The 13,723-nt window shown below is 39.4% G+C and overlaps 1 protein-coding gene across 3 annotated transcripts in view; it reads left to right on the top strand.

The window, feature by feature from the left end:
* The window catches only part of runx1t1 (RUNX1 partner transcriptional co-repressor 1), a 57,051-nt gene that overhangs the window by 27,364 nt on the left and 15,964 nt on the right, over window positions 1-13,723 (top strand). For all 3 annotated transcript variants that reach the window (XM_065292691.2, XM_065292699.2, XM_065292686.2), the window contains exons 2-5: window positions 4,161-4,298; window positions 5,241-5,482; window positions 7,914-8,003; window positions 10,867-11,048. In XM_065292691.2, the coding sequence (XP_065148763.1) occupies window positions 4,161-4,298; window positions 5,241-5,482; window positions 7,914-8,003; window positions 10,867-11,048 (652 nt within the window). The remainder of the gene's footprint in view (window positions 1-4,160; window positions 4,299-5,240; window positions 5,483-7,913; window positions 8,004-10,866; window positions 11,049-13,723) is intronic.

Genomic DNA, 13,723 nt, shown 5'->3' with positions numbered 1-13,723 from the left:
AAACATTGAACGAAAGATTAACGTTAATCGAATTACTAGTCTTCTTCACTAGATGTCACACTCTTTTTTGCCTTGCACGATGTTACCAAGGAGCTAGAAGCAAGCCTGTCATTCATTCATTCAGTGCTTAAAATGGCGGTTTCAGGTGCTTCATCGATTTTATTAATTACCCACTTGTAACCTGCTGTTCACTGTTCTTTATTTAATATAGTATTTGTATTAAAACTATATTAATTGAGTTGAATCGAGAATCGAGTGTAAAAACCGGCCCGAGAACCGGAATCGAAAATTGAATCGAGAATCGAAATCGAATCGATCTGGAGTCAACTCCTCACAAGTCAAGAAAGTTGAAATTAATTTGATAATTTAAAAAAATAGGTGCATTTTTACAGTGTAGGAAATGGGAGCTATGCAGAGTTGAAATCCCCCCCCCCCTTCTGTCTCCTCAGCATTTATGGTCAGACTGTGGATATCTAAGCAAAACCACATAGATCTTCTTTAAAGGTACAAAAAAATGTATCCTAAGTTAGGCTTGCCGCGATAGACGGTGAAACGGTGATAACCGGTGCTTTAGCCTCTCACCGGTTATATCACTTGCCCACCGCGACACCGTCTTTCACCGTCGTTTTGATATTTTCGTGTAATTAAATCATTTAGTTTTGTTAGAGAGAGCAAACACTTACAACTGAATGTGTTTGTTGTCTGAATTCAGCGGAGCTGAACGCGCGTCGCGTCACAGAGCAGCAGGTGTCAGATTTCATTTATTTCTGTCAGAGTTTGCAAGGTGAGCTGACTGACCAGATTATGACAGAAGCTGCGTGCTTACTCGTTTTTATTATAATATACATATATGATTTTTAATATAAGCGAGATCGTTTTGTTGTTGTGTTTTTCATCAAGAAAAATATTAAACCCATCATTCAAGCAGCGCTTTTATGGAGAAGTAGCCGGTTGTGAAAGTAAAATGTGCACGTCTGCATGCGCATTTATAAGCCCCTCCCACTCGGTGACACCGGGATCACCGAGTTTGTGACGCGCCGATTAACTGGTGGGAAAATTACGTCACCGCGGCAACCCTATCCTAAGTATCACCTTTGGCATAAAACACATCCTGCTTCAGTTACGCTACAGATATGAATGATGCTTCAAATAACATGGCTTATTAAGGACAGGTGCGCTATCACTGTTCTAAGCACACACATTTTCACCTGGCAGACAAATAAATGGGTAAAAAATATTGATTTCTCAACTCTGAGTAAAAGTCTAGCTACTATTGCTAATTCCAGGACATTTTACTTACTACAGTGCTTAATGAATAAAATAATTACAGGCAATATAAAGACTTGAAGGGGCCTATTTTAATTATTTAAGGGCAGGGTCTAAAAGTCTGTCTGAATCCACTTTTGCTAGTTTAATAACGGTTGTCTCTATTCTCATAATGAGCATTAGGTGTGTTTTGGGCATAACATGCCATAAACCAATGAGAGTCTTATCTCTCACCCCCTTTAAAATACAGTTGCGCCCGGCCAAAGGCGGATTGCCTATTTACATGGCGGAGTTTGTAAGCAGAGGAAGAAGACCACCAGTTTAAGATTGATGTTAAAAAAATGCATTGTGTTTTATTTATTGAAATGGTTCATTTGTAATTAAAGCTTAATTTACAGTAAAATAAGCTGTGTTTTAATTGCTGAAAGGATGAATTATGATCACTTTAATCCTCAAAAAAAATGTAAGAATAATAAAAAAAAAGGTTTGCATAAGCAAAAATACTTTATTTGTAACAAACAGGAGATAAAGAATTTACAAACGTGTAGAGAGGGGTTTCAGCACTCTGTCTTTTATAAATATTACTTAAAAATGGTTCTCATCTCACCATATCAAAAGATACAAAGACATCATGCACAATAAATCTGTGGGGTAACATTTAAAAAAACTAAATAAATGCAATATTAGCACTTTTTAAAAACAAAAAATCTGCTTACCAGGCTACAGGTAAAGCAGCTCCTCACGCCTTGTAAAGTCCTGTAAACAGTCCTCATTTATGTCCAAGAGACTGAATGATAATCCTTTACATTTTAATCCTTTAATTTCTCATATTTAAAAACGTTTGTGTGCTGCTGTGTAAAAAACAAATGCGTGTTGTTAGGCTCATATTACTAACACGCTCATTAATTAACAAAAACAATATTGCACCATTGACTTTAGACTAGGTTTTAGTTGGTCAATGGCGTAGTCCAGTTTAGTTACCTCAAAATAGCAACACGCCAACAATGCGCCTGAACACACCTCGTTTTCAGACCAGAACAACCATGGGCTCACAAATGGGCTCACAAATTTAAACAACATGGAGCTGAAAGTAAACATTTTGACAATGACGGGTTAAAACTAGCAATAAACACTTGGTTCGCACTTTTGCGCTGAGTGTAGGGCCCTAAAAAGAGAGACAGTGGCTGTCATGTGCTGTTTTAAATAATCGGTCTGTTCTTGTCCAGATATTAATGCTGTCAACCCAGCTTCTTATTACTAATCTCCTGATCAGCATCTCTGGTCTGGTAAAGCGTCCACTGTTTTAGATGCATAAATCTGTTAGATGTCGCTCATATGTAATGCTTACTCCAAATGTGGTCTACAGTAGTGTAGCAATCTGCTCACTTCTGTCTAATTGACTTAGAGAGGGTCAGAGTCAGGTCAGCAGTCAAGAACAGGGTCAAAAGTGCTAAATATGACAGACCAAACATTACACATTGCCAATGGGAGTTCCTGAAGGTCATGACTGATGCTGGGGTCACCGTGGGTGAGTAGAAGCCGTGTGTCTGGGACGTACATCTTGACTTTCCTGGTTATAGATGGTTTTATTGGACGCACGTGCAGTGACGCGATTACGCATCTGGTCGGAACTTTACCTCCGGTTTTTGTACTAGTTGCTAAACTGAACTCTTGAATAAATACCTTGTCGAAAAATAACAAATGTTTTATTTTCCTAAATAATCTACGTGTTGTTTATTTAGCTTGTTATATAAATAAACTTCTTTAAAAGGACTTTGTTGTTATTTATTCTTAGCGGAGTTTACCAGAAGTTACGTGTTTTCCACGAAAGCCGCTAGTTTATGTTGTTACTGCTGAAAGCGTCTATAGATGTCCCGTGTGTCCCCTTGACTCTGATAGCAGCAAGTGCTCGTACCTTCATCTCTATCCCTAACTGTCTTCCTCGTTTTCCAGTCTTTTTACTTTTCATGTGGATGTTAAGTACAGTAAAGGGTCATTTTTTTGGTTGAGATCCAACTATTTGAAAATCTGGTATGTGAAGGTGCAAAAAATTGAAATATTTAGAAAATTGCCTTTAAAGTTTTCCAAATGATGTACTTAGGAACACATAATACTAATACTAATACATTTGTGATATATTTCTGATAGGAAATTGACAAAATCTTTGCTTAATATCCTAATGATTTTTGCATAAAAACTATAATAAATATACATTTTGACCCATACAATGTATTGTTGGCTATTGCTACAAATGTATCATTGCGACTTACAGTATGACTGGTTTTGTGGTCCAGGGTCACATATTAGTCTTCCTGATAGCCATGTACACATGATTTATTAGTATATTAGTGGTTTTGCCCAAGGGAATCATCAATGTTATTGTTCATACTTTAAAAAAGCTCTAACCCCAAGGTTTTAGACTGCACTATATGTTCTAGAGACATACAGTATATGATGCATCAGTTAATGGGTATTTTGTAAGGTTGTGTTGTTGTTTGTCTATGCAACAAGATTTACAACTTCAATAAAATAGGAGGTGGGCTGTGTAGCAAGGCCCTGGCAACCACCTTCATAGTCTTGCATAAGAAAGCATCACTCACAATTTCTTCAGACGTTATAACATTTTACATTAGACAGTACACCTTTGTTTGGATATCTCTGTGGTGTTACTTTAGATTACCGAAACGATTTTTAATGAGAGTACCGCTGGTCTCTTTGATCAGTAGGGAAATGGTCATGACAGCTGGAATTTGACGGCTGTTACTATCTATGAACTCTCTAAAGGCATGTAATGTGTATTAAGGTATGAGTGTGTGAGCTCAGGTGCTACATAGAGGCAGCTGTTGGACTATCGCTGAAGTCTCACAAGAACTGTTCCACTTTTTCTCCCGTAGATCGCAGTGAGAAGCGCTCCACCATGCCCGACTCACCTGCTGATGTGAAAACACAGTCCAGGTTAACTCCGCCCACCATGCCTCCTCCCCCCACAACACAGGGGGCTCCCCGGACAAGCTCCTTCACCCCTACTGCATGTAAGTACTCCATGGACATGCCTACACACCAAAAATATGACCTAGTATTACTTTTTACCAGTGTATGTTTTGTTTCACATCATGGTCCATCTGTAAAGATATCTATTTGTTTAAGTTCACGTTAATGTATGTTATAGTTAACATTCCCTACATTTTCTCATATTCATCTGGGCACTGCAGTGTCCAAACTTTTAGTTGTTTCAGTGTGTCCGCTAGCTGATGCCACCACAAGCTTCACACATGCCAGCCCAGGAGACCTTACTATCAAAGCCATGCATGTTACAGCCGCCCAGCACCATGTCAGCGTAATTGATCAGCGGTGCGCTGTCAACAACAGTAACACGATTTTCTCTCAGATGTTACGTCCTTAAAAACAGATCGCTCGGACTCTGCAATTAGCGCTTATGAAAAAAAGACAAAAAAGCAAGCTGGGTCTGAAGCAATCCGGAGCCTTTTTAAAGGCAGACTCTAATTATACATTTTGAAGGTTTAACAAAGCAAGCGCTTTGATTTCCCCTCCATGTAATTGTTACCAGATGCGGCTCAAGTATCTCGTTTCTGTTGGGTTGGAGGGAGGCCAGGCAAACGAGGCTATCACGCAGCCTAATCTCATTAGAGAGACGTCGAGTCCAAGCTGCATCCCTCCGCCACGTATGTTTCTCATCGTGGCGTGGGGGGCGCTCGACCGCACATTTTCTCCTCCCCTGGACTTAATACGTCTGATGTATGGAAGCAAGAACGCTTGGTTTCCTTCTCAAAGCTGCCGTGGCTGATTCAAAACAAATGTTTCGCTGTCACGAAAGCCTCGTTGAAGCGCTGTCGGTCACAACAACTGCGATGTCATTTTTGACAGAGGCTCAAGTTGCATTTATTGCATTTAGAGATCATATTCTTGGGTTATAAAAAATATTTCATGGTTAATAGAAATTCTGCTTCCTTTAGTAACCAACGGCACAAGTCACTCTCCCACTGCACTCAACGGAGCTCCATCTCCACCCAATGGCTTCAGCAACGGGCCTTCATCTTCATCTTCCTCCTCGCTGGCCAATCAGCAGCTCCCGCCAGCCTGCGGCGCGAGGCAGCTCAGCAAGCTTAAACGTTTCCTTACGACGCTGCAACAGTTTGGCAATGACATCTCACCCGAGATAGGAGAGCGAGTGCGGACGCTGGTATTGGGCCTTGTGGTAAGTTAGCAATTACAAAACCTGTTATTTATTGCCATTATGAAGAAAATGTTGTTATTTTTGTTGATTTTAATTGCACATTTCTGTACAAGTACATGTTGTGAAAATAGTAACTTCAATGGGACGGATTTCCTAATATAGTGTAGCACAAATATATCTTGAATAGTGCCGGGAGATCGGTGATTATTGTGTCTGCTGCCCGTACAGACAGTAGAAATGGATTTGTTTTGCCTTCCTGCCACCGAAAAGGATCTTGTTTGGCCTTCATCAAAAAGCTGTTGGGAAAATAAAGCCTTGTCCAACACCTATAAATTAAATTGGATACATCTGTAGCTACATGTAGAAACACTCAAATCTAAAAGACGAGATGCGCTCCATTACCCGCAGTACAGGGCTATTTTCGTTAATATGTAGTTATGGAATAAACAATGGAGAAATAGCTGCCTGTTCTAGAGGAGGGCTGCTTTAATTAGGCATTTCAAAACCCAAGCTCTTTTTGCGGCGGGCATTTGTTTATTTTTTGCTGTGTCTACACGCAGAGGCTTCCTCGTGTCCCCTTGGCTTCCGTGGCTCTTTTTAATTCGCTCCCCACTCTGCCTTATTGAAAAGAGTGACACACTTAATTAGCGCCACCGATGCCGGAGAAAAGCTCAGGAGGCTTTCTGGCTGTCAAACAGGCCGCTGCAATCTGGATGAACAGATGTAAGCCTAATGTAACAAAATTCAGGTCTGGGAAATGAGGGGGAAAAAAGCCTGCGTATTTTTCTCAAATGTATGACTCCACGCTCTTATTTCTGTCTTCCCTCGTGCTAGCTCGCTCAGAAATAACATCAAGAAACTTGAAAATAGTGTCAGCGTCCTATCTGTCTTTTAAAAGGAGAATAAAGCAGAAGCAGGAGAGATAGAAATTAGTCATTACTTTCTTACACTACGGGGGACCAGATATGTGGCGTTTCAGTAGCGAACACGGACCACTTTTAAACTGTATATTTTCCGTCGTCGCTGACTTCGTTTAATATATAGGGGCGAGTGGGGCACAACCTTACGCTTTTTGGTTTTGGGTCAATAATTCAAAAAATATTTGAGTTTGATTAATTATATTTTTACACAAGCAACACACACATCTCTGCTACAAATAAACATTTGAAGTTTGTTTCTAGTACTTACCATTCTTGGACAATTACACCAAACTTGACAGAAGTGCAAACGTAACAACTTACCCCATAGGTGGTGTTAATTGTAACAGGCGGGGGTTAGTTGTAACACTTGCTAAAATTAAGTTTGCAGGCAAATATGTCAATACAATTTTGTCTATATACTTGAAGTGGATATTGTTTATATATCTGTCTTTAATAGACAGCTATCCACACTGTATTCATTCATCCAGCCCTTTTCTAACAATAGTTCGATTATAAATGGATACAAATGTCTAAATATGTGAGAAAAATCAGCACAATTAGGACAAACCATTTTTTTTATATGTGACCCAGTCTGTAATAACCATACTACAGTTTCAAAATCAAATTCTGAGATAATGAAAATCAAAGTCTGATTTTAGCCATTAATATCATTAAAATTTCAATCTTTGACATGCCCTTATTCAATCAATATTAAAGATATGAACAAAAATAAATTTGACACAAGATTTTTGATAAGACAGGCACATTTATTTGGTTGACAGCCAGCAATCATTCATGTGTAGCATATTTAAAACAACAGCAAGAATTATGCTAATGTTAGCGGTTTTCATATCATAAGTGCTGAGGAGTTAGTTGTAACACAGCGTTACAATTAACCCCGCCGGGTCAAAATATTTTCAAGCCCACCAAAAAAGTTGCTAAGAGCTGCAGACATATTTCAAAACGATGCTTTGTTTTAGTCAACAAGACACTGATTAATATGACATAGCATTGGATTTGGTATCTTACACACCCAACTTAGAAACCGAAAAAAAAAACATATGATGAAAAAATTTACTTAGATGCCACCAAAACACTCGTTCAACAATAACTCTCTGGAAAAACATACATTTCTTATAATCTTTACGTAGCGTGAAAAAAGACCAGAAAAACAAAACGCTCAACCTTGTGCAACAATGTAAACAGTCCGTGTCACAACTAACCCCGCGTTAGTTTTTGCTTCGCGCACCCCTATGCATGTTGTTTTATTATCTATGTGTTTGTGTTCATGTGTATTCGCTAAAGCAACGATGATGCGGTCAGTGTTCGCACATGTAAAAGCCACCAGATCAAACTTCCCCATACGTGGACTTACGCCACAGCCGTCCATATGCCTCCCATTAAAGCCTTCAAATCATTCAATCTCCAGCAGGATATAGTTTTGCCTCCAATAAGTAATATTATCGCATAATGTTTTCCACATGTATTCGTGCGTTTTCTTCTCACTCACTCGCTCTTTTCTCTCCCTGCAGAACTCCACGTTAACCATTGAGGAATTCCACTCCAAACTGCAAGAAGCGACCAACTTCCCACTCCGACCTTTTGTCATCCCGTTTCTGAAGGTATTGCACAAGCGAGCGATCTGGAAGACATTAAAACAACCGAGACACAGATGTGCATATTTCATCCATTAGCTCTCAATGTTTTCATCCCTTACTTCTAACGCACGGACAAGGCTTTAAATGGCTACACGAGCAGAAAAGCATTGGGTTTCCTGCTCAATGGGATGTCTTTTGTAAATATTTTAAAAAGTGTGAATATGATGTGCACGGCTTTGTCTCCAAGCACGATGCGTCTATTTAGGGATACTTGCTGAAGTTGGTGTTCTCACACTAAATTTCAGAGAGCACATTTGAAACCATTACCAAAGTGAGACAAGCTGTTGTAAGCATATGGGAGAGCATCAACCTTTGGCCCCTCCGCCGCCCATTTGTCACCGTGCTTCTTATTTTAGTTAGATGTGTTTATGTTGGAGCACATAACACAGATGTTCAAATAAGCACACAGTGCATATTATTCTTTCAAGTAAGGAAATTTTATTTGAATTATACATTGCATATTTTCATTATCTTGTTTGAGATTGAAATTGTTGCTTGGAGACTGAATATATAATGTTTTAATTTTTGCCATTTAGAGAAAAGGACACGTGTTTGAGATTCAATTCTCACGAGCTTTGATCCATATGGTAACTGGTGTATCCGTCCACCCTCGATCGTTAGCCATTCATTTTCATCTGCTCATAAATGACAGCTATTATGCGTTGCACTCTAGGCTTCCCGTTCTCCACCCTTTTTATCTAACCCCCGTTGTTCCCTTGTGCATTGACTCTCTCCATATTCCTTTTCGTAATTATGAAATAAGCGATGGATCCAATCTGTGTAGTTTACTCCGCACTCACCGTTCACAGGCATTTCATCTTGTCCACTGCTTGTCCTGGGCATCTGCATGTCTAGAAATTGGGCTCAAGCCGGTCGATGACGGATGTAGAAGAGCGTACAGGGACACTTCCCTGGCTCTCTCTCTCTCCCCGCAACTCCGCACCATATGGTTACTGTATCATCCAGTCAGGAGGAGTGTTATCAAAGATGCAACTTGTGTTTTTTTCTCGCTCCCTTTCTCCCTTTCGTCTAATTTTAGTGGTTTTCCTCAAAGGGGCCTTTAATGACAAATACCATATGGCTGTGGGAACAGGGGCTTTTATAAGTGTGCAGAAGCGCAGCTGCAACAATGTGCATTAGCAGCGTTTTTTCATTAGGCTAATGTCGTCTAGCGACCCTCCCGTCAGAGCCGTGTTTGCGCGCGAGCGTTTACAGGAAGGGCAGAGCGCATCATGTTAATGATGTAATTCGGACTCGGTGCCAGATGACGGCCTTTGTGTCGATTGCTTTTGTTTGTCATTTCTCTAAATGGATTTGGATAAATTTGGCCGACGTTTCGTTTAGCAGGCTCCATAAAGCCCGTAAGCACGCGGGTTCCTCTGCGGCTCCGCGGCTCATTGCTCAGAGACGTACTCAGCGTGACAGAGTCGACGCTTCGCCACATGCAGCTAGCAGTGGAGAGGAAGCGAGGATTACACATACGTGGCAAACTGCTTTGCGGCTTGCGTTTGATATGCTAGTTTCCAACTAGCTGTGCGCTAATAGACCACACAGCAGCAGAGGGCTGGAGAACACCCTTTGACATAACCAAACCAAACGCTTTGTTCGGTTGTCAAATTGCTGCGAGTGTTTATACACCTATAAACATAAATACAGAGTTGTGTTTACGGTATTGCATTATAAAAACATTGAGTCTCCATTACAAATCAATCAAACTCATTATTGTGTAAATTGTTCGCAATACAACTCTTGTGAAATGTGTTGCTTTCACTTCGTGTAAAAACAAATTATTTCATGAATTATTTGTTTAATAAATGTTTTTTTTTTTACTTTTATTAACATTATTGTTTTCTTCCTATACAAAGTTGAAAATCACTTAAATTGGATTGTTTGATGTTGCACTTGGTCATCTTAAAATACATTATTCACAGCACGACATGTGAACTGTCACTTACTACGAGGTCACTGAAGGTCAAAGCAATTTTACTGTCTTTTGGTAATTATCATTGCAAACTTCAACCAGACCTTATACAGCTGGAGACCAGGATGTTCCTTATAAACAATCTCCGCTATCAACATTAACATTTATCTAAATAATTATTTTTCTTTTTAATCTGTGTATGCTTTTTGCAGCACTTCGTGTACGAACGTTCGTTCAGCATTCAATCACAGCACTCGTCCTAATTTTAGACACTACATCACTGAAATGGCACACTGTGGGAGAGCGCCGAAGAATATTTCAGAGCTGAAACACGTCTGATTATAGTCTTAGATCAGAGTCACAGGCCAGAGAGAAAGAAAGAAAACAAAGAAATGGAGACAGAGAAGCACAAAGAGAAAAAATAGGCATCATTCTCTACTATCACCTTGTGCTGTTTGGATGCAGCAATAGTCCGACTGTTCCCGGATGGGGGTTCGGGAAAACCTTTCATCTGCCGTGAAAATGGTCCTCCGCATGTCTTTGAAGTGGCGAGGCCTCCGAGTGCTTTCGGAGAAAGCCAAACCAGCCAGCAATCACGACTTAGACGTGGCGGAAATGAGTTAGAGACAGAAAGCGAACGTTGCTCCCCCCAAACCATCTGCTTTGAAGATGTCACTTTCCATGTTGACCGTGATTGCTTATATCAAGGGCCCGGGCACTAATGCATGTTCGGGTCACAATAGAGTGCTGCTTGAAACTGCACAAGAGTGTCTTTATTTCAAAAGAGTGTACCTGTAATGATAATAATGAGTAAACAAAAATGGCTTTAGAGCCTTGTGGACAAGTTTGTGATTATACTGCAAGTCTGTCTCTTTACCACAGCCTGACCGCTATCTCCCCCTACAGGCCAACCTGCCATTACTACAGAGGGAGCTGGTGCACTGTGCACGGCTGGCCAAGCAGAACCCAGCTCAATATCTCGCCCAACACGAGCAGCTCCTGCTGGACACCAGCACCACCTCACCTGTTGACTCATCTGAACTTCTGATGGATGTTAATGAGAACGGCAAGAGGAGGACGCCTGACAGGTGAGCCTTCACTATAAACTCATATCAGTACTCATATCATTTCCATTTGATTGTTAGCCAGGTCAAATGAATAATGACAAGCTCAAACAGTAGTAGTCGGCTTAAAATAGACTGTTTTTGTGATTTCAGGCCTCATTTAAAATAATAAAATCTATCTGAATAACTATTACTATAGATGGTTTCAGCAGCAACAACATAAACAATTGGCTTTTGCGAACTAAACGCAACTTCCGGTGGACCTTCACATAGAATTAACATTTTACAGTAGTGTATTCCCTATAACAGAGAAAATAAATGACAAGTAAATTACCTTTATATATTATATCTAATGCGTATCAACCATTATACTGAGCTATTGTTATTGTGTAAAATGAATGTATATTTGAATTCTTGCCTGGCTGCCAAACCTTTTGATCCATGTTCAACATTTTCCCATGTCTTTATTAAACCAAAAATTTTATTTTCGTCATGGTATTTGTTTCAGATATTAGTTTATCCCAACATAATTTCTCAAAGTTCCATGGGATAGTCACAGAATTTTTTGCTCATTTTTCCGTGGCATTCTCACGGATCTCCGCATTTTTCTGTGGCCCTGCTGTGGACTTTCTTTTCCGTGGCATTCTCACGGATTGGTCACTCAACTGCTTTTTCCTATTTTTAAACCATTGAGGCTTCGGTTTAGGGTTAGATTTGGTGTTTGCGTTAGGATGTCACTTTAAGTATAGACCGTTTCAGCAGTAACAACATAAACAAGCGGCTGTCGCGGTCCGCACGTAACTTCCGGTAAACTCCGCTAAGAGTAAATAACAACAAAGTTCTTTAAACGTAGTTTATTTATATAACAAGCAAAAAAACAACACATAGATTACCTAGGAAACCAAAACATTTGTTATTTTCGACGAGGCATTCGTTCAAGAGATAAGTTTAGTAACTACCATAAAAGACCATAAAAAAAAAAAACGGAAGTAAGGTTCGGATCCAGACGTGTATCACGTGCGTCTGATGAAACCGTCTATTGGTTTACACAATTTTTTCTGATTTGTTCTTTTATATTTTCTAAATTTTAAACAATTGTCGCCTGGCGTTGGGGTTAGAGTTGGTTTGGGTAAGGATGTCATTTTATGTAAATCTAATCCTAAACCGAAGCGACAATGGTAAGAAACAGGACAAAACAGTTGAGTAACCAATCCGTGAGAATGCCACGGAAATTCGTGAGATCTAGCCAATAGCCAGACCGATAAAAAAATACAGACTGGAAGTTTACTTTGGTTCAAGCGTGTAACAGAGACAACATGCATGCGTTTAATGAACTATAGTGAATATTTTATTAGTTATGCTAAAAAAGTAAGGGGCGGTTTCCCGGAAAGGGTTTAGGTTAATCCAGGAATAGGCCTTATTTATATTATGTGATTTAAGATGTTTTTACAAACATACCTATAAAACACTACAGATGTGCATCTTGACAAAACAATGTCAACAAAATATGTTAAAATTAAACAGGAGAAGGTGTTTTTAAATTAAAACAGCTCAAACATGCATTTTAGTCTGGGACTAGGATAAGCCCTGTCTAGGAAACCGCTCCTAAAAGTTTAAAATATTTTTCTTCAGAGTGCCATCTCTGTAAAAACAAGCAAAAATGGCATCAAACTTGTTTCCTGTTACTTTCCAGTACACTACTGAAAAAGTGTTTACATCTAGCTTAGACGCTTTGTTTAGTCTGGTAAGGTTGGTCTCTTTCAGTTACCTGCAAACTGCATAAACCTAAATAATAAAACATAAAATATACTTGGAATAAATACTTTTGAAAACAGCTGGAGGCAAATAGAAATGTGTCAGCAGGTTATGAGTGTCTATATTGTCATGCACCATTGGAAAGTCTACGGTTCCTTTTAATGGAGCAGAACCTGAAGGAACCAGACACATCTGGAGAATAAAGATACTTCAGAGACAGACAGATAATATGTTATTCTTTTAGGAAAGTGACTTCCCGTTCCTCACTTAGATGAAATGACTAAGGGTTAGCACCAGAAACCCAAAGCAAAGTAGAGAAAAAAGCTTTTATATGTCAACCAAAAGCTCTAAAATATCATTTTTAATATATCAACTAACATAATACATATAAGCTCAGCTTATTAAAGCCTTATATTCTGTACTTTATTCTTGTTTTTTTAAATCTGTCTATTCTTTTATTTTAATAACAGCACATTTTTCATCATCTCTAATGCATGGCTGGGTGAGTCTGGGGACATAGTTGATAACACATACAGATGAAAGTCAGCTCAGATACGGCTGGCTAAGCGATTCTGTTTCTGCTTAGCTCGGCTCAGCGCGCTCACAATAAGGAGGTGAAAGAGAGAGCAATATTGGAATTTGAAAGGGAACTATGCTGTCCTTAATCACAGAGCACAATGTACGGTCACTTCAGTCTAATTAATATCAAAGGATTGGGAAAATACGGCTAGAATGCACCCGAGAAAGCGCTGGTGGTGCGGTGCTCCTCATTTAGAAGAGAAATGTGTGCCGAGACTTATTTGAATAAAATATTCCATTGTGCTGTGCAACCCCTATACATTTAGTATAGTAAAAAAAAGTGAATTTAAAATGAGGTTCATCCTCTACTGCGGATGGTGGGAATGCACCATAAGAAAGTATGTGTTAATTTTTTTCATATTTTT

This window comes from Paramisgurnus dabryanus, chromosome 19 (genome assembly GCF_030506205.2).
Source record: "Paramisgurnus dabryanus chromosome 19, PD_genome_1.1, whole genome shotgun sequence".
NCBI classification, from domain to species: Eukaryota; Metazoa; Chordata; class Actinopteri; order Cypriniformes; family Cobitidae; genus Paramisgurnus; species Paramisgurnus dabryanus.
This window is presented reverse-complemented; position numbering and strand designations above follow the sequence as displayed.